The 27,533-nt window shown below is 42.2% G+C and overlaps 1 protein-coding gene across 4 annotated transcripts in view; it reads left to right on the top strand.

The window, feature by feature from the left end:
• kcnq5a (potassium voltage-gated channel, KQT-like subfamily, member 5a) overlaps positions 1 to 27,533 on the top strand; it is an 83,471-nt gene that overhangs the window by 44,684 nt on the left and 11,254 nt on the right. For 3 of the 4 annotated variants that reach the window (XM_086093358.1, XM_086093361.1, XM_086093360.1), the window contains exons 2-12: positions 6,264 to 6,354; positions 7,405 to 7,531; positions 8,310 to 8,485; positions 9,610 to 9,735; positions 10,118 to 10,228; positions 10,321 to 10,416; positions 12,742 to 12,836; positions 14,608 to 14,634; positions 22,111 to 22,355; positions 22,768 to 22,876; positions 24,298 to 24,429. In XM_086093358.1, coding sequence (XP_085949484.1) covers positions 6,264 to 6,354; positions 7,405 to 7,531; positions 8,310 to 8,485; positions 9,610 to 9,735; positions 10,118 to 10,228; positions 10,321 to 10,416; positions 12,742 to 12,836; positions 14,608 to 14,634; positions 22,111 to 22,355; positions 22,768 to 22,876; positions 24,298 to 24,429 — 1,335 coding nt within the window. Of the gene's footprint in view, positions 1 to 6,263; positions 6,355 to 7,404; positions 7,532 to 8,309; positions 8,486 to 9,609; positions 9,736 to 10,117; positions 10,229 to 10,320; positions 10,417 to 12,440; positions 12,530 to 12,741; positions 12,837 to 14,607; positions 14,635 to 22,110; positions 22,356 to 22,767; positions 22,877 to 24,297; positions 24,430 to 27,533 lie in introns of all 4 variants that reach the window. The other variant, XM_086093359.1, reaches the window with a different exon arrangement.

Raw genomic sequence — 27,533 nt, forward strand, 5'->3', positions numbered from 1 at the left:
AGCAGCAGGGAAATTTTCTTGGAAGCAGGATTCTCCGACTATTGTGTGATTACGGGCCTAGACCATATGTACGACCAGGACAAACGTGTCGTGGCGTATGCCAGTAAAACAATGAACGGCCCCTAGTTGAAATACTCTGACTGCGAAAAAAACCCCTGCTTTCCACAGTATGGTCAATCAAACATTTCTCGAACTACATTGGATGCTAAAAAGTAACTATTGATACAAACTATCATCCGGTTACCTTTTTCAACAACCCACGTATTCAAGACGGCGTTGTGCCAAACGTGCGCATTGCCGGCTGGCTTGGTGTTACAAAGTTACGACGTTCGGGTCCGGTACGCGAAAAACTCAAGGTTACCGCTACGGCTACCGTCACCGCGCTACAACAAATGGCGTACTGGCCCCGCATGCATAACGACGTGGCAACCTACATTAAAGGATGCCTGGTTTGCTGCCAGTTTCAGCCAGCAAACCCGAATCACAGAGTACTACTCCAACATGAAGGAGTCACCTTCCCATGGTCTGATCTCCAAATTGATTGGGTGGGACCCCTGGTCCGATCGCTGTGAGGAAATAAATACTTTCTTAGTAGTTTGCACGTTCACCAAGTAGGTAGAATATCTTCCTGCTCCGAACGACACCAAAAGAGAAAGCTCAGTATTGTTCATTCTGTAATCTTACCAATTCGACATGTCATCATCATTGCTCTCTCTCTCTCTTTCCCTCTTTTTCTTTTTTGGGTATGTGCGTGAGAATGTGCGTAAATTTGTGTGTCACTTTAAATACGTTTTCACAAACTTGAATCCAAAAGTCAGATTCCGGAGCTATAGACAAGTCTGTCGCCCACTTCGAGATGGGTAAATACATTTGATCAGTATACGAAAGTAACTTATATAGTTTTGAGAGTTTTTTTGTTGTTGTCGGAGAAAGCTTTGTAATATCTTTAGCTAAAACAGGCGGTTGGAGCGTACCCCGAAGTGTTGGAATTTGTTTCTTTATCATATTTTTAACTTGCAGATAATGTAAAAAAAAAATCTGTTTTTTTATTTAGTATTTTTGGAGCAAGGGATATATATGATATAAACAAATTATCTGAGAAAAGATGGTGGAGATGTGTAATTCTTTTCTGGTCCCACACACCTAAATAAAACGATTGGTTGTTAAGTTGAAAGTCGGGGTTATGCCATATGGGAGAAAACTCGCAGGGCTCCAATTGGGCTTTTGTCATTTCTAGTGCCTTCCACCAGGCAGTCAGGGTGGCGGAAAACATTGGGTTTTTAAAACAATTGTGTCGCTTAATCGATGATGTAATAAAGAGTAAATCTAAAAGTCTGAGGTTATTACAATCCTTCTGTTCTAGTTCCAGCCAACAGTTAGTATCTCTGTTGGGTTGTGCCCATAGAATAATATATAGTAGCTGGTTAGCTATATAGTGCATAAAATTTGGTGCCTCTAGACCTCCTTTGGATTTACTTTTCTGAAGAGTAGATAGACTAATCTTCGCTTTTTTTTCAAGTAAAATTTTGTAACGGCCGAGTCCAACAGCTGGAACCAGTTAGACGTAGGTTTAAATGGAATAAGAGAAAAAATCATTTATTTTGGGTAAAACTTTAATTTTAATGGTGGCTATTCGTCCTATTGGAGAAATGGGAAGATTATTCCAGTGCTCCAAGTCACTATAAATGCTATCCAGAAGTGGAGTAAAGTTTAAATGAATTAAATCAGTTAATTTATGTGCGATTTTTATGCCTACGTATTTTAAATTGCCTATAGGAAATGAGTAGTGTGGGTCCTGGCTTGCAGGGTTCCATGAATTTTCTGTAATAGGTAGTAGTGTTGATTTTGTCCAATAGAATAATCTGATAAATGTGAGAATTTAGTTATTAAGTTAAATACTTCCCCTAACGAAATAACAGGTTTTTCAAAATAAAGTAAAATATCATCGGCATATAGATTAATTTTATGTTCTGTTACCCCAGAGTGAATTCCTTGAATCCTTCTTTCCTGGCATATAGCTAATGCAAGTGGCTCAATAAATATTGCAAATAATAAAGGGGACAGTGGGCATCCCTGTCTTGTGCCTCTATGTAGAGTAAAACTCTGAGATATAATCCCATTAGTAGTAACTATAGCTTTAGGAGAATCAGATAATACTGGCACCCAGTGAATAAATGACTTCCCAAAGCCAAATTTATTTAAAACAGCAAAGAGGAAGGACCCGTTAACTTTGTCAAAGGCTTTTTCTGCATCCAACGATATAATGACTGCCTTTTTTTTTTTGCTGATGACAATCCTGATGTTTGGTATGACCACTGTAGTGAATCAACCAGGAATGGTTGAACCCGGATCTGCCGAATCGCCTGGTGTGAACAACAAGAATTGCTAACAAATAATGACTAGAAGTTAACATACTATGGTTTACAGTCTATTTGGCTACCGACGCTTGGTGGAGCACTTAACAGTACGATCCTAGCCCGTAACACCAATAGCGCTATGTGGAATTAGACTAGATAAACCGTGAAATAATTGGCAACTGTAATTTAAGGAGTATGTACACTTAAAGTGTTGTGATACTTCTGAATGATATGCTGCGTGAAATCAGTTCTTTAGTGTCTCAGCTAGCTATGAAAAGCTCCCCCGTACTTAGTGCCTTTTGAAGTCAGTTGGAATACTCTTTCCAAAACTTTGTTTGGTCTGGCTAGCCCAATCTAAGCCCTACACTTGCCTTTCCCTAGCCTCGATGTACCACCGATAATGCTCTGAATTAACAGGCAAAGTCAACGTGGTGCCCCCAGAGGTTGCTGAGGAAACTCCCCAAAGTACCGTCTAAATTTCTTGTTCGCCATTACGGCAACCCAAATAATCGCTACAGTATGAATAATCTGTTTTCAATTATTTGGACGTGAGAGTGTCAAGATGGAGTTAATAAAAGCCGTTGATGTGCGAGCGGAGCATCTATCTAGCATGCACACAATCTTTGTAACAGATGTCGTGTGTGTGTGCCGTGTGTGTGTGTAGGTGTGTGCGTGTGTTGTGACGCTTTCCATCATAAAACCATATGTCACATGCACTGAAGACACGCAACCGTTTGAGCGGATGTCATTTTTCTATCATGCAGCCATCGGCCAACCAGGACAGGAGGCAATCAGCACCACTCATCAGAACCTCCCCAGAAATCCATCTTTTTCCATACTTTTGTGAAGTCTCTCATCTTAGTTTCATGTTCTGTATTAATAGTTTTTTTTTATGTAAATGTATGTTTTTAAGACTTTGTGAGTGGCTCAATGAAGAAAATACACTACAAAAAAATTACATAAGGAGAAAAAGTGCAGTGTGGTTTATTTGGTCCGAAGATAGCAAAAAGATTACAAAGAAATAATAACATGAACTAAGATAACAAAAAGTAAGCAAAATGGTATCAGTAAGGAAACCAAAATAACAAAAACAAAGAAAGGTTATTGAAGAAAATATAAACAATGGCAGCAAGAAGTAAACAGTGATTAAAAAAAGATGAACAGGATGGCAAAAATAAAGAGATGAATGAGTGAAAATGAACATAACAAAGATGAAGAAAATATGAATAAAGATAAAAAAGCAAACATAGAGGAAGAATGATAACAAAAAGTAAACCAAGATGACAATAAACTAAACAAGGATAACAAAAAGTAAACCAAGATGAAAATGATAAAGAAAACATATACAGTGGTACCTTGGAGTTTGAACACAATTCGTTCCTGTAAAGTGTTCAAAGTCCGAATTGTTCAACCTCCGAAATATTTTTCCCCATAGGAAATATTGTAAATGCAATTAATCTGTTCCCAGGCTCCAAAAACAGAAAATTCCTATTTTAATTTCTATTTATGTAAAAAAACAAAAACAAACATGTACACCCTGTACTGTACAGTATTTAAACAATAAAAAATACCTTACTTTTTTTTATTGTGGTGTAATGGCCTCAGTGGATGAAAAATGCTATGTTAACGAATGCATGCTTTAGTTCAGTGCTGAGTTAGTGTATTTTACATTGGGCATATTGTTAGACTACCAAGGGATCCTTGTGCGCTGTTTAGCATCAGACACGTTGTTGAACAGCTAAGGGGTGTCCTTGTGCCAGTATTTATGGAAGTAGTTACAACGACGAGATAATCTCCTTCCTAAATCCACTATGGTTCATAGCACTGTACATTTTTCTTTTCTGCCACTGGCACTGCTGTCTTTCTTTGGGCCCATGTCAAAAAAATTGTCGTGGAAAAATCCAAATACACTCACGAATGTACGGAGCACCTCGGGGAGTATTCACCCGCTCTGACTAGAAATGAGTAGCGCTTCGTCTCCACTACCGCACGTGAGCATTCTGCATCGCTCGGCTTCACTCGGCTACCCGATCAAGGTATGTTTGGCTTTGCTTGGGTGTTCAAACTCCGAGAATGAGGTTCCACTGTACTGTACTAGAATAAGAAAACATGAACAAATATAAAACAAAGTAAATGAAGATGGAGAAAAAAAACAAAAAGTAAACTAATATAATGAAAACACAAACCAAGATAAAAAGTCAACAATACTGAAGAACGTGAAATAAGAAAACAAAAAATATATACAAACAAATGAAACAAACGAACAAACATGGACATGGACATCTTCCTCCAAAAGTTTGGCTTCTCATTGAATAGGAAGGCCGTCCATATTTGGAGTGTTTTGCTGATTGTTATCAAAATCCAAACTATGATATATGAGCGTTGATGATTATGATGATGATGTTGGGAGGAGGAAACGTGCCTGGTTGTGTTTTGTGGTTGCTGGGAAATAAAAGACGCTAGTTTATCGCCACCATCATCCCTGGTGCTCTCCAGTGCATAAACAGGATTGGTCGTGATGGAAAGGCTGAGCAACCGCTCGGTTCCGTTCTTCGTCCTCATCCTCCTACCACAACTTGATGGCCTTCATCACCTGCTTTGCTGTCTCTATGTCTTCAACTCATGTTTTCTTCATCTTTCTTTGCTTTTTGTTCCATTTATCAGGCTGTTTCCTTTTGAGTATTTTTTGTACATTGACCTTTTGTAAGTGCTTTCTGCTACATACTTCCATTCAGTTCAAACATGGGATCTCAGCACAAAATTCACTAAAAGTCAGATTTTGTCTTCAGGGTTTTTCTTGGCTCAAATTGAGGCAGAGATGGTATCATCCTGACTATGATGGGTGACTACTGATACCAGGTATCGGTATTGGCACCGGTAGCTGTGACTACTCAAGGGTTGCGTATCGGTCGGGAAAAAAGTGGTATCGAACATCCCTAATCCTGACCATGCGCTCCTGATGTGCATGTCTTCTGTAAATTAATTTGACTCGCTTTCATTTTTTATAGACAACATATAATAATTCCATGTTTCAATAACAAGAATAATAATTCCAATAAGAATATGACTATTATTATGTTAAAGCATTCATTCATTATCAGTCACTCAGGCGAGAGGTGGTGAGCAAAATAAGGTGGAGGTGGCCGCCTCTTAATTTTGAACACAGGAAAAACCCTGGTCTTTGAGATACGAAAAATTTGCCTTTTGATATTTAACCACATCTCCAAGTGCTTCTTTTTGCTTCAAGTAAAACTTGTTATGGTTTAAAGCGAGTGGCTCATCTGGCACTGTTTTGTCTTCCTCCTCCATTCTTCCATCTTTTTTTATTCTTTCTTTCCATTCGCTCGCTCTCGGCCGCCTTGATTGAAAAGCTCTGCTTGCTTGGCACGCTCGCGAGGCGGCACATACGTACACATACACTACATCATGTTTATAATGTGTGGAAAACGGTGACCTCTTGCATACCACATTCTCTCACACACACGCACACCCGCGGATGATTTATTGACAGTGTAGGGAAGCTCTTAACACTCTTTACACCTTCACAAAGTGTTTTTGCCTGCAGCCAAAGACGGCGTGTGTGTCTCATCTAAATGAGATAAATGTGCGTAAAGTGATATGGCCTTAAACTTTTTTTCCCACACGAATCTGATTTCCGATTTTAATAGTTTCCATCCACTCCCCCTTTTCCTTTTAGTAAAAACAAGTAGGACTTACATGATACACATAGGATAGGCAAAAAAAAATGTTTTTTTAATTTATTTATTTTTTCCTTTTTTTTCATTGCTCCTCTGTATTTGCAGCCAATTTCTTAGTGTAAGCTGCACATGTCGGATGCTGTATAACAAAAATCTGTCCTGAGTGATAAAATAGAATTATTAAATCCCTTAATGTTTGTCTCCCCAGATTCATCCTGGTGTTTGGATGTTTGGTCCTATCCGTGTTTTCCACCATTCCTGCTCACCAAGAATTCTCCTCACACTGTCTTCTTATTCTGGTAGAACACACACACACACACACACACATGCAACTATCTGGAATTTAGATATATGTGTCTGTGTTCTTGACTAATAAACCATGCGTAATTGAAAGGGTGAAGGTCTATTGACATCATTAGAAAGAGTAGCATTTTCAGCTGTAGGATAAATATCACATTTCACCTAACTGGCCTGAAAACTAGCATTGATTTACTACAAATAATGTAGCTTTGTTCATCTTGTCTATGCCAGAACAATTAAATACTCTTCCACTAGATGGCAGAAGGTGGAATCAACCTCTGTGTCCACCTTTTGCCATTCATACAATAAAAGGCCCGGAAGTAAATTTGTGAGTAAATTGAGGCAATATTATAATTATTCCAGTATACAATGTAACATTGATTTATGTGTATCTCGATTTGGGAGTTTATCCTGATATAATTACAGTATTTGCTTGAGATTATTTTGCAACTATTTGTTACGACCAAGTGCTTGCTTCAAACTGTTTAGCGGCACTCTCAGTTGAAGTTTACTCTAAATCTAATTATAAAGTAAAGAGATTTACACCATGCATATACGTATAACACATAACAAGACCGCTTTACGAAAGTCCACTAGCTTGATGCTAAGACACAATGGAAAACGCCTTACATGGGCTAACAAAACTAGAATCGATGATGTTGCTGTTACTTCTAATGGTGTTTGACCACAAACAGCCTTTGTTTTTGTGAAGTACAATGTTGTTCAGTGATATTTTTGTGATTAGAAAACACGTCACAGAAAAACGTCAGTTTTTTTGTGCGGCTGGAACAGGAAAAATTTAATTTGAAAGTCCCATGAATATACCTTTTGTGACATTTTTGTTTGGTGGGTAAAATGTGATTTTTCGAATGTCATATATCTGGCTTGGCTCATAAAGGTTGAGAAACACTGCTTTATTGTATTGATGAATGAGCTAGGATAGGTCTGTTTTTATGAAGTAAAGCTGAGAAGGGTTTTTGGTGTGTGTGTGTGTGCGTGGGTGTGGGTGTGGGGGGGGGGTGCGTGTGTGTGTGTGTGTTCCTTTGTAGGAGTTTGTGATGATTGTTGTATTTGGTCTGGAGTACATCATCCGAATATGGAGCGCCGGTTGCTGCTGTCGCTACCGAGGCTGGCAAGGACGCCTCCGCTTTGCCCGGAAGCCATTTTGTATCATCGGTAAGAGGCAATGTGTGTGTGTGTGTGTACCTGCGTGTAGACCATTGTCACCTTGGGTATACCACTAATCCTATTTTGCATGAGTGTACCTATACGCGCATATATTGTGTGTGTGTGTGTGTGTGTGTGTGTGTGTGTGTGTGTGTGTGTGTGTGTGTGTGTGTGTGTGTGTGTTATCTGTATGTGTTAGTTTTGTGTACCTTTATGCACTTGTGTGTTTTCCAGTGTGTGTACCTCTGTCACATTGTGTGTGCACCTACTTGTGTCTGTGTGAACTTTGAACATGTTTTTGTGTGTGTACTTTTATGGGTGTTTGTGTGCCTGTTTATGCATCTATGCAATCATGTGTGTATCTGCATATCACGTGGCTGTCTATTCTCGTGCTGTTCGTGTGTGTGTACCTACATATACACAACTATATTTCCTTGAGTATATACCTTCATGTGTCTGAGTACTCTGTGTACTGTGTATACTGTGTGTATACCCGTAATCCCATGTGTGTGTCACTGCATATTTGTTTGTGTACTTTCTGCTTATCACATGCTTTTATATGTTCAGTACCTTTTTTTGCACTTGTGTGTATACCACATTTGTGTGCATCTCAACTGAATGGAACAGAAAATCTGTCAAACCGTACGTATGCTAAAACCTTTCTGAAAGACAATCAAAAAAGACAATGACGAACACGTTATGATGACTCAACACCTCCATAGGTGAGATATTGTGTGAGGTTGACTCATATGCATTGTGAAGCCGCTGACCTTTCCTCCCTCCCCAGACATCATCGTACTGATCGCCTCCGTCGCCGTGGTTTCTGCCGGCAGCCAGGGCAACATCTTCGCCGCCTCAGCCCTGCGCAGCCTCCGCTTCCTGCAGATTGTGCGCATGGTGCGCATGGACCGGCGGGGAGGAACCTGGAAACTGCTGGGGTCTGTCGTCTATGCACACAGTAAGGTATGAGCCGTAGCATAATTACAGGAGGCAGCTGGGCTGTCAAACAAGAACCAGAGAACCTTGGCTCTCTCCTCCTGGTTTTGGCTGGCACTGGATCAGCAGCATTTTGAACCCTCTGTAGAGTCTTTAGAACATTTGTAGTTTACCACCGCGTCTCTGATATATTTCCATATGATGATAAAAGGGCGGGGGGAGTCTTCACAATTCAATCACTAATGCAGCCAGCTATGGTGTATTGATCTATTCTCCTGGTTTTAAGATGTCCATATTTCGAAAATGTGCCCTTTTATTATTATTATTTTACCAAGACTTGATAAAGCGCATTAATACAAGTAACGGGAGAACTATGGAACTTGTCTCCTGGTTCAAGTCAGCACTCGAGCAGCAGCATTTAGGGCACTCTGGAGAGTATTAGAGTATTTGCACTTACCATATTTTTCCTGACTAAGAGTTGCTCTGGATAAGTCGCACCAGTTAAATAATGCATCATGAAGAAAGAAAAAAAACATAAGTCTCTCTGGAATATAAGTCTTTGGGGGGGGGATTTTCAAAAACCCAAACCAGGAACAGTAAAGCTCAGACTCACACCCAGAATCCTTGCTCCCTAATCATTGGAGTGTTCAGAAATATGCTACAGGTATGCACCCCTTCACTCTGACCGTTCGGAAACTCAGAGCTTTGTCCAAATATGCCGCATGTGTTGAATGAAAGTTCCTCTTCGAACGAGAGAAAAGTCTTTATTTTTATTTTAAAATGGCTTACCTTGGCAAGAATCACGCATCGCTTTGTGCGACTTGTAGTCCAAATAATAAGGAAAGTAAAATTTGAAGAGGTTGAAACTTTTCCCACAAAGTTGTAAAATTGTCCAAAATGCCTTGATAAGATAAAGAATTTACGACAGAATTAAAGCAAGTACCGGGAAAACTGTGATTCTCTTCTATTGCTTCTAGTCAGCACTCAAGCAGTAACCTTTGTGGCCAAAATATTTAGACACTCAGTTAAATTAGAATTCCATCTCTGCTTCCTAAAACATAACCAAGCCCAAGCGTAATTAGAGGTTTCACACATCAAGCTGTTGGTTGCTAAGTGTGTATTTGGACTGTGTTGCATGTGTTACTTGTTAGGAACTTGTGACGGCGTGGTACATCGGCTTCCTGGTGCTTATTTTCTCCTCCTTCCTGGTATACCTGGTTGAGAAGGAGGAAAACAAGGACTTTGCCACCTACGCTGACGCGCTGTGGTGGGGCACGGTGAGAGAGAGCCACACATGCAAACCTTCAAAAACACCTCTCAGACCTAATTTATCATAACAGTCATTCAACTAAGTGTACACTTTTTTCTCTCATGCTAATTATACACGAAGCTCATTTTAATGCCAGTTTGTACAGATAGAGGGGGGGAGTTGTTTTAGATTATTGATTGATATTGAGTGAGTGAGTGAGTGAGTGAGTGAGTGAGTGAGTGAGTGAGTGAGTGAGTGAGTGAGTGAGTGAGTGAGTGAGTGAGTGAGTGAGTGAGTGAGTGAGTGAGTGAGTGAGTGAGTGAGTGAGTGAGTGAGTGAGTGAATAGGCGCAAGTTAAATAATTGAGGAAAATGGATGACCTTTGAACTTACCTCCTGTTGAACATTCAGATCACTCTAACCACCATTGGCTATGGTGACAAGACGCCGCAGACTTGGACTGGGAGATTATTGTCCGCCGGCTTTGCTCTTCTGGGAATCTCCTTCTTTGCCTTGCCTGCTGTGAGACGCACGCACGCACGCACACACGCACACACACAATAGACATTTTGTGTACATTGTTAGTTCTGCTCACTGTGTGTTGTTTGTTTCAGGGCATCTTAGGTTCAGGTTTTGCCCTGAAGGTACAGGAGCAACATCGGCAGAAGCATTTTGAAAAAAGACGGAATCCTGCAGCCAGCCTCATCCAGGTAGCACACATGCACACACAAACACACACTGCACCCCTTTCTCTTGCAGCACTTGAAGATTAAAAAAATGTTTTTTGTGTATTCCCTACTGTGTGTTTAATGTCACAGTGTTGCATGTTTTCACCTCTGCTCATCCTATCAGTGTAGTTTTGTGCGTTTATGTGTCTGTGTGTATGCGTGCAGATGGTAATTAATGGCGTGAGCTGTTACCATGGCGATCATGGCCCGGACAGATGTACCTCCAGCCTACAATGATTTTTCACATCACACCATATGCTTCATTTTCTTCTTCGTCTTCTTCTTCTTCGTCTTCTTCATCTCCCCCCCCCCCCCCTTCCAGTATTCCAGTAACCTGACAACATTTACCCTTGCAGGTGAAAGCAACCTTGGGAGAAGATTTAATTGTGTTGATTAAAATGTGATGACGCCACTCATCTATGAATTACGCCTCCATTACACACCCACATCACACATCTCATCTTGACACTGTGTTTTGGCTGACAGGTAGCAGGGAAAATTACCGCCACTGTAGCTGGTCCCGCTCCAGCTGTTGCTTTGAAAGGGGAGATGTTCAGTCCAATTGAGTAGCATTCAAATTAAGACCCGACTGCCCGATTGGCGGTAGTTTTCCCTCCCTGTGCACTGTGTGAGCGTTCGTGTGAGTGTTGTTTTCATGAAGGCTTTCTGAGCACGTCACAAGCGATGGTGTCGCATCAGAGAGCAATTCAACACAAAAAGGCAATAAGAATGCAGAGTTGGTTAGTCATTCGATTGGTCCATCTGTTCTTCCATTCATTCGTTTCATCCAGTCTCTTGATTGGTGAATTAGTTTGTCCTGTCCAGTTTGTCAGTCAGTCGTTGGTTGGTTGGTTGGTTGGTTGGTTGGTTGGTCCGTTGGTTGGTAAGTTATTTGGTCCATCTGTTCATCTGTCCCTCCACCAGTTGCTTGGTTGGTTGGTTAGACAGGTTATTAGTTAGTTGCTTTATAGTTAACTTGGTTAGTTAATTAGTTGGTCAGTTCTTCAGATAGCTGGTGGATTTGTTAGGTAGTGAATCTGTGGTTGCTTGGTTGGTTGGTTGGTTGATTGGTTGGTTGGTTGGTTAGGTATGTAGTAAGTCTGCCCGTCCGTTGGTTGGTCTGTTTGTCGGTCAGTGGGTTAGTTGGTGGTTGGTTGGTTAAAGTGTCAGTTGGGGTGTTAGTTTGTTGCTAAATTGATAGCTTGATAATGTCGGTCAGTCAGTTTGGCGGTTAGCTAGATAGCAAGTCGATCTGTCTTTCTGTCTGTCTGTTTGTTGGTTTGTTGATTGGTTAATTTGTTGTTAGTAGTCAATTGTTAGTTAGTTAGTTAGTTAGTTAGTTAAGTTAGTTCTCAAACCACTCAGAATGCCTCATTCCCAAAAAAAGAAATCCATTCTTACAAACCATGATAATTGAACGTAACATACATCCAAAATGGCTGCCATCCCACCCGCTGGTGATGCGCTCAGGAATCCATTATTGATATCACATGATCACATCATTCACATTGGCTGTGTGTGTATGGAATCACTCCCTATACAGTACTGTATACGGTGTATTTAGCGTTAATGCGTAGTGTATTACAGGTTATCCACATCTAAATAGTGACCTCAATGTATTCTGCAATGCATCTTAAAAAGGAGTGAATAACCGCACTAATACAAAAAATATGTTCACTTTCATGTTATTGTTTGATTTACATCATAAAACAAATTCATGAGTTGTGGTGCAATTATACAGCGGTGATAGCCATTTATTTAATTTTCATCCACGCTTGTAACTCAAAAGACTTGTATCTTAAATCATCTTTCCCCATTAACATGAATGGAAAACAAATTTTTGTAACTTATTTTTTAGTAAGATTAGTAGCACTCTACAATATAGTACTTGTGAATGATTCCTGACACAGCCATTCTCTTTTGCCTCACCACCTTTGTATCCCCTCTGTCATGTGTGTGTGTGTAAATGTGTATACATGTCCCCCGCCCCCACCACCACCCACCAGGCAGCTTGGCGTCTATACTCCACTGACGGTGCCCGTCCCTACCTCCACGCCACCTGGCACCACTACCAAAGCGCCCTCCCCCCCTTCAGGCATGTATCCCACAACCCCCCACCTTCCACCATCACCACGGCCGTCTCCTTCCAAACACGCACACACACTGCATCAACATTGCCCCGCTCTTGAAAAAAACCCTAATAAGCTTTTTTTTCTTTGTTCCTCCTCACTACTCCTCCATGACCCCCGCCCCTCCTTGTTTACATTTGACCTGCCAATCATAACTCATCCCCTCCTCTGCACGTAGTGTTTCTGGCGTAGTTACGCTGCCGATGAGAACTCGGTTTCTGTTGCAACCTGGAAGCCTCATTTGAAGGTGTTGCATACCTGCAGCCCCGCCAAGTAGGTGGACCCCCCCCCCCCCCCCAAAAAAAAAAAAACCTCAACCCACTCCTCGCTTGTGGACTCAAACGTGGCATCCACTTCTTCCTGTTTCTCCTCCATCATCTTTGTGGCACACGTCAATGTTTTCACCCTTTACACTCTGGTATGTGTCATTCTTGCACCCTTACACCAGACACAACATTAGGTACACCCAGAGGTGGAAAAAATACTCACACTCTGAAGTCAACCACAAAAAAAATCTTGACAAAAATATGTTCTATGCAGCCCCACTAGTCTGAATATTGTATTTTGGTTAATACAGTATTGCATTAATGGAATATGAGTTAAGCAGCAAAATCCAGCAGTTTTTATCAATATCAGAAAGTGGCCATTTTCCCACTTGCTGTCAAGTGAAAATGACATCACAATTGCTCAGGTCTAAGGTAACAACCAATCACAGCTCAGATTCAGAAAGCAGGTGACCTGGGATTGGTCCGAGCCAGAGCCCTGAGCAACTGTGATGTCGTGTTCAGTTGACAGCAAATGGCAAAATGGCCACACCCTGAGATGGATTTAAAAAAAAAAAGGGCTGGATTGTGCTTCATAACTCACATTCCACAAATGTCATATTAATCAGAATGTCATGTTTACACTAATGAGGTCACATACAACATATTATTGTTGAGAAATGTTTAAGGTTGACTTCCCCTTTAAATGGAAGTACCAATACATTGAACCCCCTCTAGGCCCTGCCGCAAATAGTTTGCAAATGTGTACAAGATGTCAAAGCACTGTAAACAAACAGGATCATAAAACACCAATGCCATGCATCTAGAATGTACATAATCATGAATCCATGTTAGAGAAACAACTGTATTTAATAAATTTTCAACACAAACAGCATTCATTTGAGGCTCATCAATAGTATTACTAGGTAGCCCCCAAGGAAACACATGAGTCACCCTTGGGCTTGTTCTAAAAATAGCTCATGAGCGATGGGACCTCATTATTTCCTAGGTGTTGAGGCCCAAACTAATCTTGTTTTTATTTTCATTCTAATAATTTATTTACTTGTACCTTTTGGGGGAAATAGATGTTCATATTTGATGGACAGTAGAATTTTGTTTGTAATGAAGTCTATGTATTTTGATGATAATCTCGTTTAGTGCTTTGTTGCCCCTCCTTTTCTGGTCAAAACACCTGCCTGCAACGATTTCACAATTCTTTTAGGGCAGCTTTGGGCAGAGTAAGGCACACAGTCCAGTAAAAAAAAGTACAGACTCTGAAATATATTTACGATAAGTAGAAAAATTTAAAAATAAAATAAATTAATTTAAAAATCATAATAATTGTGAGTAAGGAAAAATCGTCACTGTGGTGAGTAAAATGAGAGAAAATGATTTCCAAAGTTAAGTAAAAAATATATATACTTGAGTACATAATGACCTTTGTTGCTTCAGGGTTCACTGTACTTCACAAATAGGATCACACTTTAATAAATTAAATCAAATGTGTGCTTCTGACAAAGCCAAGCACAGCACACTTCATGCCAGATGTTTTTTACTTTGTTTGGTTGTCATATTAGCCAGCAAATATTCCACATTCAGCTCTTTGTACCTCACATTATCTTCTTCTTCTGCATGGCTACAGTTTGCATGCCTTCATTTTCTTGGCTTCCCGAGCGCGTCTCTCACTTACTTAAATGTTCTCCTGTATTAATCCTCTGGAATACTGACCTCGCTCCTTTGTCTCCTCCTTCTCATCTTGGTCGTTGCACTAACCTTTGAAGGAAAGAGCAGGGCGAGACCGCATACAGGTTTGTACCACACACATACACTACACAGTTCTCTAGTCAACATTCGTGCTGGCATGTTCGCTTGTTTAGACTCCAACGGTTGATTGATTAGTGTATTGATGTCGAGCAGGCGGAACACGAGTGTGAATGATAAGGGCAGTCTACAATGTGGGGTAAAAAGTCAGCAAAAATAGTCAGCAGTGTGTGTGTAATTGATTCATAAATAATGTATCTATGTAAATGTAATCAAAAGGCAGCAAGAATAGTCTTCAGCATACAGTAGACAGTCTATTTCATTTTGGCATTGAATATACTGTAACTCTTGAGATAAAAAAAAAAAAGTTTGAATGGGGTGAAAGTTGCTTTCCAACAGAAAGTTGAATAAGCTTGATTGAGTTTTTACGCTCCAGCAACATTTGGCAGCCTCCTGCCAAGCCGGCAGCTTGTGAAGGCATTTAATTTTTTTATTTTATTTTTTTACACTCAGTTAAGCGACACAAGCAAAAGTGCTTGTCATCTTCAAACCATACGTTTAATTAGGGCTGGCCACATCCGCACCCAGCATTGCGAGCACTCATAAATCCCTGGCTTTAATTAGGCTTTCCCTTCGGAGCGCAAAGCCCAATTTTCACTTGTGGCACGCAGTTTTTTGTTTGTTTTATTAACTACGTTGCTTTTTCAGGTGACGTTAAGCACTGTCATTGGGGACTTTATTTGAGCAACTTTTAGGAAAAATTATTAATCTTTTTGGCACAAAACCTTTTCTTTTAAATTTAGTGCTAACCAGCTTTACGACAACAGTGTTGTTGCCTGCATCATCAATGGGGGATCTCTTGGTTGACTTTTTGCCGTCTTCTTCGATTTGTGCTGTGTGATATCCTTTTAAATTTATTATGACGGGTGGTAACTTCAAAAGCATTCAGCACTGAACATCTTTCTGAAATGTACGTTACACCCCAAAAAAATTATAAAATTATTAGCATTCTTGGAAATTGCTGTTTTTTAAGAAATCTCCTGTTGGGGGCTTCAACATAGCAAAAAACAAATAAACAAACAAACAAACCAAGTAATTAAATGTTTGCAAGCAAGTGCAATGTTTAATATCTAATATTAAGTAAAAAACCTGACACCAGTTTAACCAATCAATATTAAATTGATTCATGGTAGATTCATAATATATGATCAAGATGCACGGAAAAGTCTCATGCCCATGCCCGGAATTAAACAGGAAGTCGTCCATTTTGAGTTTTAACGGCCATTTTGGTAAAATTTTCTAGGGAGAATACTTTGACAACATCCAATGAGCCCCAATCAGAAGCAGGTATCCTAGTCAGCCATTTGATTGGCCGGCACATGGTAGGAGGTAAGGCTGAATATATTGTTTAGAGACCGAAATTGCGATCTAAGGCCATGTACACACGTAGCAGGGTATTTTTAAAAACGGATATTTCCCTCCTCTGGGTGTACAAAAAAAATATCGTCCACACCACCACGTTTGTGGAAAAGAAAACATCCACAGCTAACCACATTAATGCGTTTTTAAGTTCATAACAATTCCAGACCTTCAGGTGGCAACAGTTCCCCAAATCCTATCCAATTAGAGTACGCCTGCGTCTGGCGACGCCACTTCCACAAATTGGGCCTACAATGAGATGCATGCCAAGCCTCTAGGTGGCAGTAGTTAGACAAATACTGCTCATCCCTTGACGTCGCTTCACCATACGTCACACAAGTACGGACTGTCAACCGCTGATCTGTATATATGCGGATCAGTGCTGTCAGTGCACACAAGACTTTTTTTTGTATTAATAAAAACAAATACTTGCTAACAGTCAATGAGTACATCATAAACAGAGCATAGAGCAAAACAAAGAGGATAAATACAAAATCTTAAAAAGCTTCACTTCTTTTTTTAACAACTTTTTTTCCCACTCACTCACCACACACACATATACAAACATGGTCTCTCCCCGGTGGGGAAGCGAATCCAGGCTGCCTATTTTTCTTTTTTTTAACAACTTGAGGTATGTGATTGAGTGACGGAGAAATAGCCGGAGAAATACGCAAATCTTTTTAGAAAACTTTGTTTGTAATGAAAAAAAATCCCCGCGGATGTGTGGATGACAGGGCAAGCCGCAGAAAAATATCTCCCGTTTGCAAAAAACCTGGCTATGTACATGGTCTCAGACAGTGCAGTTTTGAGATCGTCAAAGCTCTTATCCCTCAAGTTCGCCAATGAGCAGCATGCCACAGTGCACACACACACTAGTCAGCTCCGAAATAGTTAAAAAATAAAATATATAATTAAAAAAGCGCCACTTCTACGTCACACTGTTCGCGGCTGCTTGACAAGTTGACTTTGACAACACAGTCTGTGATTGAGAGTGCGAGGCGCTAAACTAAGCTCTGCGGCAGAACGGACAGACTTAATAATAAGTCCGCATTTAATTGCAGCAACGAGCTGCGTGGTGCAGATCCTCTCCTCCGAGGTGACAAATAAACTACCCTACTAAAAGTAGCGCTTTCACAAAGGCAAACGGGAGTCGCTAAGTATGCTAATCGCTCATGTGAAATGCAGAGTCGGGAATGACCCAAAATATGTGCTTGGGCATACAGTGGAGTTTTCACAGAAGTCTGGTTAGAACCGCGTTAAAGCGGAGAGCCAGTAACTATGAACAGAACAAAATTGTACTTCAATTAATACCTATTCTAGACTAAAAATAAGATGACGGATACATTAGCCTTTACAGTTGGACTGAGCACGCTAACGGCTGACGTCAGCCATGACGTCAAGCTCGAGGTCCAAAGTAAATTAATATCAGCATCAGCATGTTATTAAAAAATTTATATCCATCAATGTAAATTTCTAAACTTGAAACTTTTATTCAAATTACTTTTGATTGAACTTGATAATTATTTTAAGTCTCTTAAATTTGTAACGAACAACAAATGTCATTTGATAATTAATATCCTTGCAGTAATATATATATATATATATATATATATATATATAGCGGCACAGTGGGTGACTGGTTAGCACGTCCGCCTCCCAGTGCAGAGGATGTGAGATTGAGTCCGGGCTTCAGCCTTCCTGGGTGGAGTTTGCATGTTCTCCCCGTGCTTGCGTGGGTATCCTCCGGGTACTCCGGTTTCCTTCCACGTTCCAAAGACATGCATGGCAGGTTAATTGTACTCTCCAAGTTGTCCATAAGTGTGATTGTAAGTGTGGATGGTTGTTCGTCTCTGTGTGCCCTGCGATTGGCTGGCAACCAGTTCAGGGTGTACCCCGCCTACTGCCCGAAGCCAGCTAGGATAGGCTCCAACTTTTGGAGCTACCTGGATGTTTTTCTGACCCTTTTTAACCAAAAATGTTTACTCCAATATGATTTTTACACTTTTACACTCACCATTAAAGTAAAAAGCTACCATGAGATGAATTTCACGCTATATCACAAAGCCCTCATTCTCGGTTTGAAGCAGTTAAGTCTAGAGCAAAAATATGGGCGTAAGGAAGATACTTATTTACATATAATATTGCACTTATTTTCAAAGAACATGTACATTAGTACAAAATGTTAAACATTTTTGGTTACATAGACTTACACACAATTGCATATTTAAACATGGCGCCATGTAGTACTGTGGCTCTTGCTTAATTTGAACCATTTTAAAGGACTACCTCTCTCACACAACCTCAACCTCGCATTATTCGAGTAATAACTTTTAATATTTTGATGGTATAAAAAATTATTTTCATGTTTGGAAACATTATTGTACATTGTGAATAAAAAGCTGAATGTGAACATAATCGCAAATTAAATCGAAATCGCAATATTTGTTAAAAAATCGCAATTCCGTTTTTTTCTAAAATTGTTCAGCCCTAGTAGGAGTTACATTGCACCCAATTGCTCTTTGTCATGACTGATGAAGTAGCCTTGTGGGCATAATTAGCCGAATAGCATGGTTACTTACAGTAAGTGATATTTTAACGTTATTGAAAAGAAGAAAAAAAACATTTCTAGCGAGCGCAATAGAACTTTTTTATTAAATTATTTATTGATTTGGCAATAAATAATGTCGATCATAGCCCGAAGAGGCAACGTGGGTCCCCCTTCCCATGGACTCACCACCGGTGGGAGGGGCCAAAAGGGTCAGGTGCAGAGTGGGCTGGGTGGCAGCCAAGGGCGGGGACCTTGGCGGACCGATCCACGGCTACAGAAGCTAGCTCTTGGGACATGGAATGTCACCTCTCTGGTGGGGAAGAAGCCCGAGCTGGTGTGTAAGGCCGAGAAATTCCGGCTAGACATAGTCGGACTCACCTCCACAGAGAGTTTGGGCTCTGGTACCAGTCCTCTCGAGAGGAGTAGAACTCTCTTCCACTCTGGAGTTGCCCACGGTGAGAGGCGCAGAGCAGGTGTGGGTATACTTACTGCCCCCCGGCTCGGCGCCTGTGCGTTGGGGTTCACACCGGTAGAGAGAGGTTAGCTTCACTCCGCCTTCGGGTGGGGGGACGGGTCCTGACTGTTGTTTGTGCATATGCAGAGTGCCCGCCCTTTTTGGAATGCTTATAGGGTGTGCTGGAGAACGCTCCCCCTGGGGACTCCCTCGTTTTGCTGGGGGACTTCAACGCTCACGTGGGCAGTAACAGTGAAACCTGCAGGGGCGTGATTGGGAGGAACGGCCCCCCCGTTCAGAACCCGAGTGGTGTATTGTTATTGAAATTCTGTGCTCGTCACGGATTGTCCATAATGAACACCATGTTCAAACATAGGGGTGTCCATATGTGGTCACTGAGGTTGTTGGAAAGCTCCTCGGCGGCAGGGCCCCGGGGGTGGATGAAATCCGCCCGGAGCTCTTAAAGGCTCTGGATGTTGTGGGGCTGTGGTGGTTGACACGCTTCTACAACATCGTGCCCTTTTTAAGAAGGGGGACCGGAGGGTGTGTTACAACTATACTCCTCAGCCTCCCTGGTAAGGTCTATTCAGGGGTGCTGGAGAGGAGTGTCCATCGGGAATTCAAATCTCTGATTCAGGAGGAGCAGTGTGGTTTTTGTCCCGGCCGTGGAACAGTGGACCAGCTCTACACCCTCAGCAGGGTCTTCGAGGGTGTGTGGGAGTTCGCCCAACCAGTCTACATGTATTTTGTAAATTTGGAGAAGGCGTTCGACCGGTGTCTGTACGACAGGTGTCAGAGTTTGGTCCGCATTGCCAGCAGTAAGTCGGATTTGTTTCCAGTGAGGGTTGGATTCCGCCAAGGCTGCTCTTTGTCACCGATTCTGTTCATAACTTTTATGGACAGAATTTTTAGGCGCAGCCGAGGCGTTGAGGCGGTCCGGTTTGGTGGCCTCAACATTGCATCGCTACTTTTTGCAGATGATGTGGTGCTGTTGACTTTATCAAGCCGTGATCTCCATCTCTCGCAGGAGCGGTTCGCAGCCGAGTGTGAAGCGGTTGGGATGAAGATCAGCACCTCTAAATCCAAGACCGTGGTCCTCAGTCAGAAAAGGGTGGCGTGCTCTCCCCGGGTCATGGATGAGATCCTGCCCCAAGTGGAAGAGTTCAGGTGTCTTTGGGTCTTGTTGCTCGACGCCTCCCTGGAGAGGTATTTCGACGACCCAGGACTTGCTGGAGAGACTATGTCTCTCGACTGACCTTGGAGCGCCTTGGGATCCCGCTGGTGGAGCTGGTTGAATTGGTCTGGGCTTCCCTCCTAAAGCTGCGAAGCGGCAGAAGATAGATGGATGGATGGATTTGGCAATAAGTTAAAATTACGTAAGGCAATTGTGCTAGTAGACTAATGGTATGCAAAATCTATTACTGTTTTTTTTTTTATATATAGGTTTCTACTTCTACCTGTATCTGTTATTGTTCCATTGCTTTTGGCATGGGAGCCGGTATTGACTTAGCTTTGTCCTGTACAACCTCTCACTCTTTTGGAAGCACTCTACTAGAAAGAGAGGTGTTTATTACAATAAAACATGAAATGCTACATTCGGAGTGAGTGCTCGTAGAGGCCGCTGTATGAATTACCTGGTAGCTTGCCACCGGGGGCCACGTTTATTAAAATGGAGTCCCGCGTCGTGCACTGAAAAATAAATGATTTCCCTCAGGGCCACGAAAGCCAACATGAAGAATCACAGCGATAACACAAGACGAGACTTTACACCTCTGTTCCTTTGCTGTGTTTGCACCAATATTGTTTGTGTGTGTGTGTGTACAAATGTATGTTTGGCTGAGGTTTTTCTATTTCCATCTACACTTCTTATAATATCCTCTTCCTATGTGCTCTAGTGACAGTCACGGGAAGTTCTTCCGAAGGTATACTAGGAAATACAGGAGGTACTTCCCAGCATCCTGGCTGCACCGTCCCTAAACTAATCAAAGCAAAGATCAACATAGTGACTGACTAATAGCATGGACTGTAGACATACTTTTTATTTAAAACAAATTCTGAAGAATTTATGGTTTAATGGTGAATTTATACATTTTATAAATCTGGACCAAGCTTCTTGTTATTTATTTATTTTTTGGGATGAGAATATATTTGCATTTTTCTTCTTTGTCCTTGGTCCTGCTCCATCGCATGCTTTAGCACTTGTCTGCATCTCAGCTAAAGATTCTAATGTGCATCATGTGCATTTTCCAAGTTTTTGAAACTGTTTTCTATAGTCCTTCGGTGTTTTGTGTGACACTTCAACTGGAAGGTGGATAGTAGGCCGGTTTGCGGGTAAGGTTTGTCTTTGTAGTGCTCCAGAGAATACTACGAAATTTCAGCCCTTGAAGTCATAAGTCACTCACAAAAAAGGTCTAAAAATACCATGGCTGAAAAAACGCAAAAAGTCAGTCATTTTGGTTTGAAGCTTTCATTTTTTAGCAGTGTTAGCCACTTCACGGGATCCTTCGAAGCCAAACTTCTTCTACTGGAACTTTTTGAAAATTCAACCCCTGAAGCCAGTTTAATATAGATACGTGGAATTTGATAGGCATGTCTATCATGAGTAGACTTACAAAAAGTCTCAAGAAGCCATGCATGATAAGACATCGGTAGTCTGCCATTTTTCTTTGAATCAGCCATTCTAAGCTAATGTTTGCCATTTCACTTGATCTTTCAAATCTAAACGGAATATTTTTCTAAATTCAGACCCCTAAGGCTCTAGATTCATTTAGCTAAATTAAATTTGGTAGGCACAGAGTCATTGTGGTTGGAAGTGGCCATTTTAGTGTCAAATGTTTGTGTGTGCGACCAAGGTCCTGCAGAGTTTTAACAACTCTGTAATTCATTGTCTTTTGTTGTTGTAAGTAGATTATGGAGTAGGTTATATTGTGTGGTGGCAGTTTGTTGTTGGCCTCGTGGGCAAGCTGGCTTTGTTTCTTTGGTTTTTGACATGTCAAGTGGATGACGTTCAGTATGAAGGACACACTTGAGCACTTCATAACCTTCTTTTTTGTCTCTCCACCTTAAATCCCCTCATTCCATTTTCAACTTCAACCCTTACAGTCAAAAGCTGAGCTTTAAGGAGCGAGTCCGCATGGCTAGCCCACGGGGGCAGAGCGTGAAGAGCCGCCAGGCGTCTATTAACGACCGTCAGCGCTGTTCTCCCGGCAACGAGACGGCAAGCGGCGGTGGCGAGCTGATGGGCCAAAGCCCTGCCAAGGTGCAAAAGAGCTGGAGCTTCAACGACCGTACACGCTTCAGACCTTCACTCAGGCTCAAGAGCCAGCCTCGAAACACAGCTTCGGACGGTGAGCGTCTACTCCATAAGTTTGTTGTGAGGTTCCCACATTGGTTGCCACAACAAAAAACACGACATTTGAGTTTAGTTTATGAAAAGGACAGTGTGCAGTAACCTTAAGAAAAAGGCTGCACCAGATTTAGCACATTGCACAATCTGCTACTGTATGTGTGCTCATTTTTGTGTGTGTGTGTATGTGTCTGCACAAATAAATCCACGTGACAAAACTGTGTTTTGAGACATAGCAAAAATCTATGTATGTATGTAATGTAAAGCAAAAGAGACGACTAAATGCGACAGCAGGGGTCTTACTACATTGACCTTACCTTAAGTTAGGGATACTGAATAAAATGCTCAAAGGGCTTTCCAAACATTCTGATCAAACTTTGACAAACGCGATCTTGTTTCTTTTGTTCTTCCAGTGGACGCTGGCATGACCACGGAGGATTCCCAGGACGAGCGAGGCTGCCATTGCGACATCACGGCCGAGGACCTGTCCGCTCCCCTCAAGGCGGTCATCAGAGCTGTCAGGTGAGACCTTTCAAGATCCCTCGTCCACTTCACGGAAAGCAGCACAACACAACTGTGCAGCAGCGTGATGCCTCTCAGCTTGTGGAGATGGGTGGGTGTGGGTTGAGGTGGGGAATAAAGAAATATCAAGCAGAGTGGAATTACTATGCTTTGAAAATATCCAACATCACTGCACTGCATTTTATGCAATTGCCATTCAGTTAGCTTCATTGAAGACTATAAATTGGCCATAGGTGTGAAACGGGACAAAAGTCACTTGACACTCTAATGAGTTTTAGCCCTTAAAAAAAAAAAAAAAAAAGATGGCTAGGTGGGTCCAATTCAGCTTCTGATTGGTTCATTGATCAAGTGGTGTATCCCAATAATTTTGTGCCCCTCCCTGCAAAAATCACACACATTTTTTTTCCATGATAGTTAGTTGTAGTAAAGAATTTGAAAGAAAGTCTGACTGCTGAGGTGCCACCACCACCTGCCCCCACCACGAGGCCTCATCCTCCTGCAAGCTTTCCCAGGGTGTCGGGTTTAGGGTCCGAGGTAGCTTCACCCCGGTGGGTACTTTTGCAACAGAGGCTCATCTGTCACCTCTCAGCGGGGAAGGCGGGCAACTGCAGAGCCCACCAGGAATTAGGCGGGGGTCAACAAAGCAAATGTGCAGATCGTCTCACCCACGTCAATATTATTCAGCCGGTAAACACGTCACACACTCGAGTACCAGGGTTCTTTGGTTTCCCCTGGTGAAGTTGATTTTCACGCAGTGTTTGCTTTGTTAAGCTCAAGAAGGAACAGTGAGCTGTGCAAATGCGCTATGAAACTGCTACCCTCTGCTGGTTATTTTAGCTGCTACAGCTGCAGGCTCTATGTATTGGACAGGAGCTTTATGCGTCAAAAAGTCCCCTCTACCATAGTCCACTGTATTATTTAACATTTGTAACTAAATTTGAATTGAATTGAATTGAAATTTATTCGGATAGCACCAATTTCGCCTTAAAATTGTGAAAAGTACATAAACACACACACACACACACACACACACACACACACACACACACACACACACACACACACAAATAACATCAACAAATATATATACAAGTACATATACACATACAATACTATATATACATACAGTATATATATATATATTCATAATACTTTTATAATGCTCTAGCTGGCCGAAAAGATTAGGGCTGAGTCTTAAAGCTTAAGCTTAACTGTCATCAGTGTAGAAAGTAGTAAACCGCAGCACAAATATATCAAACTAAAACTTCTCACCCTATTATAGACATTAAATGAAATAAAAATATAACACTGTTGTTATGACAAAAACGGCCTTTGTTAAATATGACATCCGTTAAAAATAAGTACAAAAAAACTACAGTATAATTTGGTACTTTAAGAATGTATTTGTGTGTGTTGGTCAGGATCATGAGTTTCCACGTAGCCAAAAAGAAGTTCAAGGAGACGCTGCGTCCGTACGATGTGAAGGACGTGATCGAGCAGTACTCTGCAGGACACCTGGACATGCTGTGTCGCATCAAGAGCCTCCAGACCAGGTCAGACCGCTGCTTTCATTTAGCCTCTTTCTTAAGCCTCATCTATATTGTGGGCTCTCTCTTTCTACATGGATATAAAAAGTTTACACACCCCTGTTCATATGCCATGTTTTTGTGAAGAAAAAAAAATGGGACCAAAATAATTATTGTTTTTAATCACCATTAATGAGATCTATATCATGTACAATTCAGTTGGGGGAAAAAAATGTTAGATGGAATAAGAACTCCACTTTTGTTTCAAGTTCAAACCACTTCACATCACGCCCAACACTCGCTTTCTCTCAAGAGCCCACTTGGCATAAAAGAAGTAGCACTGCCCCCTTGCGGTGTGGCATGTGAAGGTTATTAATTTGAACAACAATCGCAGTGTCTTAAAAAAACTAAACAAAAAAAACCTAATGAACATTATACACATTTATAACATAAATGTGTTATATGCAAATACTGAGCTGTGTAACCATTAAACAATAAATTGGTTGTTCACAATTTTCCAATGCCCTTCATAGAGAGCCTTGAGTAACATTGCTGAAGATGCTCCATTTTTAGTCAGTCTGCCAATTGCTCTTTTGTGTCTGACCACAGCACCTTTTTAACCCTTTTGGTTTCAATGAGCTCTTTAATAGAGTTGATTTCCAAGCGAAGCCTTTTTTCAGCAACAAATTTAGTAGACTTCAGTGCATCCATAAGAGAATGATTATCAGTAACACAGATTACTGGTACAGGTTGCTCAGTACTACCAGCATAGGGTTTAGAGAATAATGTTGACAGAAAAATTGCATTGTCAATTCCCTCAGACATTGCTAGTGTTTCACCTGCAAGTGTACTCCTGACAATTCTCTTGATTTTCTTTGACTGCCAGGAAATCTGAGAAAACAGTCCGTTTTCACCCATCAAAACAGTGAAGTAGCCACCTTGAGTACCTCCATCTGAGAGATTTGCAAAAGATGCATCAGTAAATTTAACCAACTTCAGGCTGTCATCTTTTCCAAGGTGTTGAAAGTTCAACTCAACTGTCTTAGTTTTGATTTTAGACACAACTCTAATTGCTTCATGAATGGTCTGTATGGTAGCACATTTGACATTTGAAGCCAGATTACTGGCATCAAACATGGCCCTGTCTAACAACCCATAAAAGTTGCCCTATCTTTGATCTGAGCTGGTCCCTCTCTTCCTCAGTAATAGGTGAAGCTTGCTCAGCTGCTCGTGACAATGTATGTGTCTTGATGTATTTTCATTCTTTTGTCAGAAGTTACAAAATCTATACTGACAAAAGAAAAATTGTCATGAGCTTCACGCCCAATGCTGAATTTTGCTTTGACTGTCATTTCAAACAAATGAAATCATCAACATGATAAGCAAGACACGTCTGGGAAGCAGGTGGATTGGAGCGGGGAGATATCATTTCCCTCAGCTCCATCTCCATCACAGAGCTTCGCCACTTGGCCCACCCTAGATATGCCCAGGTTTCTAATGCCACCCTGGATCCCGGAAGAACGCTCCTAATACATCAGTTGTGTACAACAGCTTGCTCCGACTCACCAGCCTGGCGAACTCTCACGACCGACTTTTCGGGACTCTCAGGGCAATGAGCACAGCAAAATTCACTTCCCCCGGGCTCCCATCGGGAAGCCCATTACCTGCACATCACGCCCTCCAACCAACTGAGCAATCTGGGCAGCAACTGGAGTGTAGTGGGTCACTTTTTCCCCTGCCGCCCGGACGAGGCTGACAAAGTCCCACTCGTACCGGATAGTCACGTCCTAAACCAGAACATCATAGCCGCGCACGCAGACCAGGTCGGGGATCCTGAGACAGCCCTCAGAAGTCTTTACTCGAAGCTCCCTGGTCACGACCCAACCATAACATTCAGTTTCCGTGGCCAAGAGCTCACACACCTTGTTGTGCCGTCGGATCCTGTTCCACTGGGTGTAAGCGCACTGACCCAAGATGTGCGAGCACGATTCGAGCTCTGTCCCGCAACATCTACAGGCTGCCCCTAGTTTGCTCCGACCCCTTGCCAGGAACTCCCGAGTGGGGTACACACCTGCCCTTAATGCCAGCCCCATCAAAAAGTGGCGCTGCTTGAAACCCACGGCCATGGGATCAGCAAGCCACGAATTGCTGAATTTGTGACCTCGGAACATGTCTGCGCCCACACCCTGGACCTGTATAGCCGACCAGGACAGGCTCTCCTCGCGGCGCTAGTCTGGGAAACTAGGCGTCTCTCTGGCAGTCACCCGGGCAATATCCCCATCACCGATCCCCGGTGTATCACCCGGATTCCCTCCGGCCTTCACCCACCACTTCTTTCAGTCCGAATGCCCTACCAACTCCATTGCCAAGACCCTGACCCAAGGGTCAGGAGACTCGAGCATCTTCCAGGTGCACCTCATCTTTATTGACGAGATCAGTTTTTCCAACCTGAAAAGCCCCATAGGCCTCCACGAAACCCCGCTGCCTAGGATCAATCGGACAGGCGCGCGTTAGCCTCATCGTCATGATATGACTAAACAGCCCCGCCACTGCTGACCCAATAGTCACCGGTCTCCACCCCGAGACCAAGCCCAACTCAACAGGGTCAGAAGTCTTGGGCAGCAGCTGCGTCCGGCACATCTTGAAAGCCCTGAGGATGACGCCACGCACCAACCACGTTGTAAACAGCCTCGTCAGTTGCCGCCCTGACGGGTCCCAGCTCCTCAGAGACTGTCTGCTGATCCTGTCTGGACCCGCGGCCGCTTTTTTCTTCATGTTGGTCAGGTTGGCCATGGCTTCAGCCGCCAAGATGGGTCTGTAGAACACCTCATTGTCCGCACCTTCACCTGAACGAAATTGATCCCCGCACTTGATCAAGTCCAATGCCAAGGTCTCGATCAGTTCAGGCGCCTTGAGCTCCTCGCCATCTTTTCCTACACCCCCTTTTTCTATCGCCTCACGGATTCTGATCGCCGCCAGATCCAGGGGTGCTTTTGGCGAGACCGCTTCAGCCGACAACTCTGCGCCGGATTCCTGACTCAGTTGCCGCTGCTCACGACCATAGCTTGCCATGTCACCACACAGAGACCTTTTAATCTCCCTCACCTGGTCAGTTGTCTCCTCCGGATCAA

The sequence above is a fragment of the Leptonotus elevatus genome, chromosome 13, assembly GCF_054856555.1.
Source record: "Leptonotus elevatus isolate MCC_2025b chromosome 13, RoL_Lele_1.0, whole genome shotgun sequence".
NCBI classification, from domain to species: Eukaryota; Metazoa; Chordata; class Actinopteri; order Syngnathiformes; family Syngnathidae; genus Leptonotus; species Leptonotus elevatus.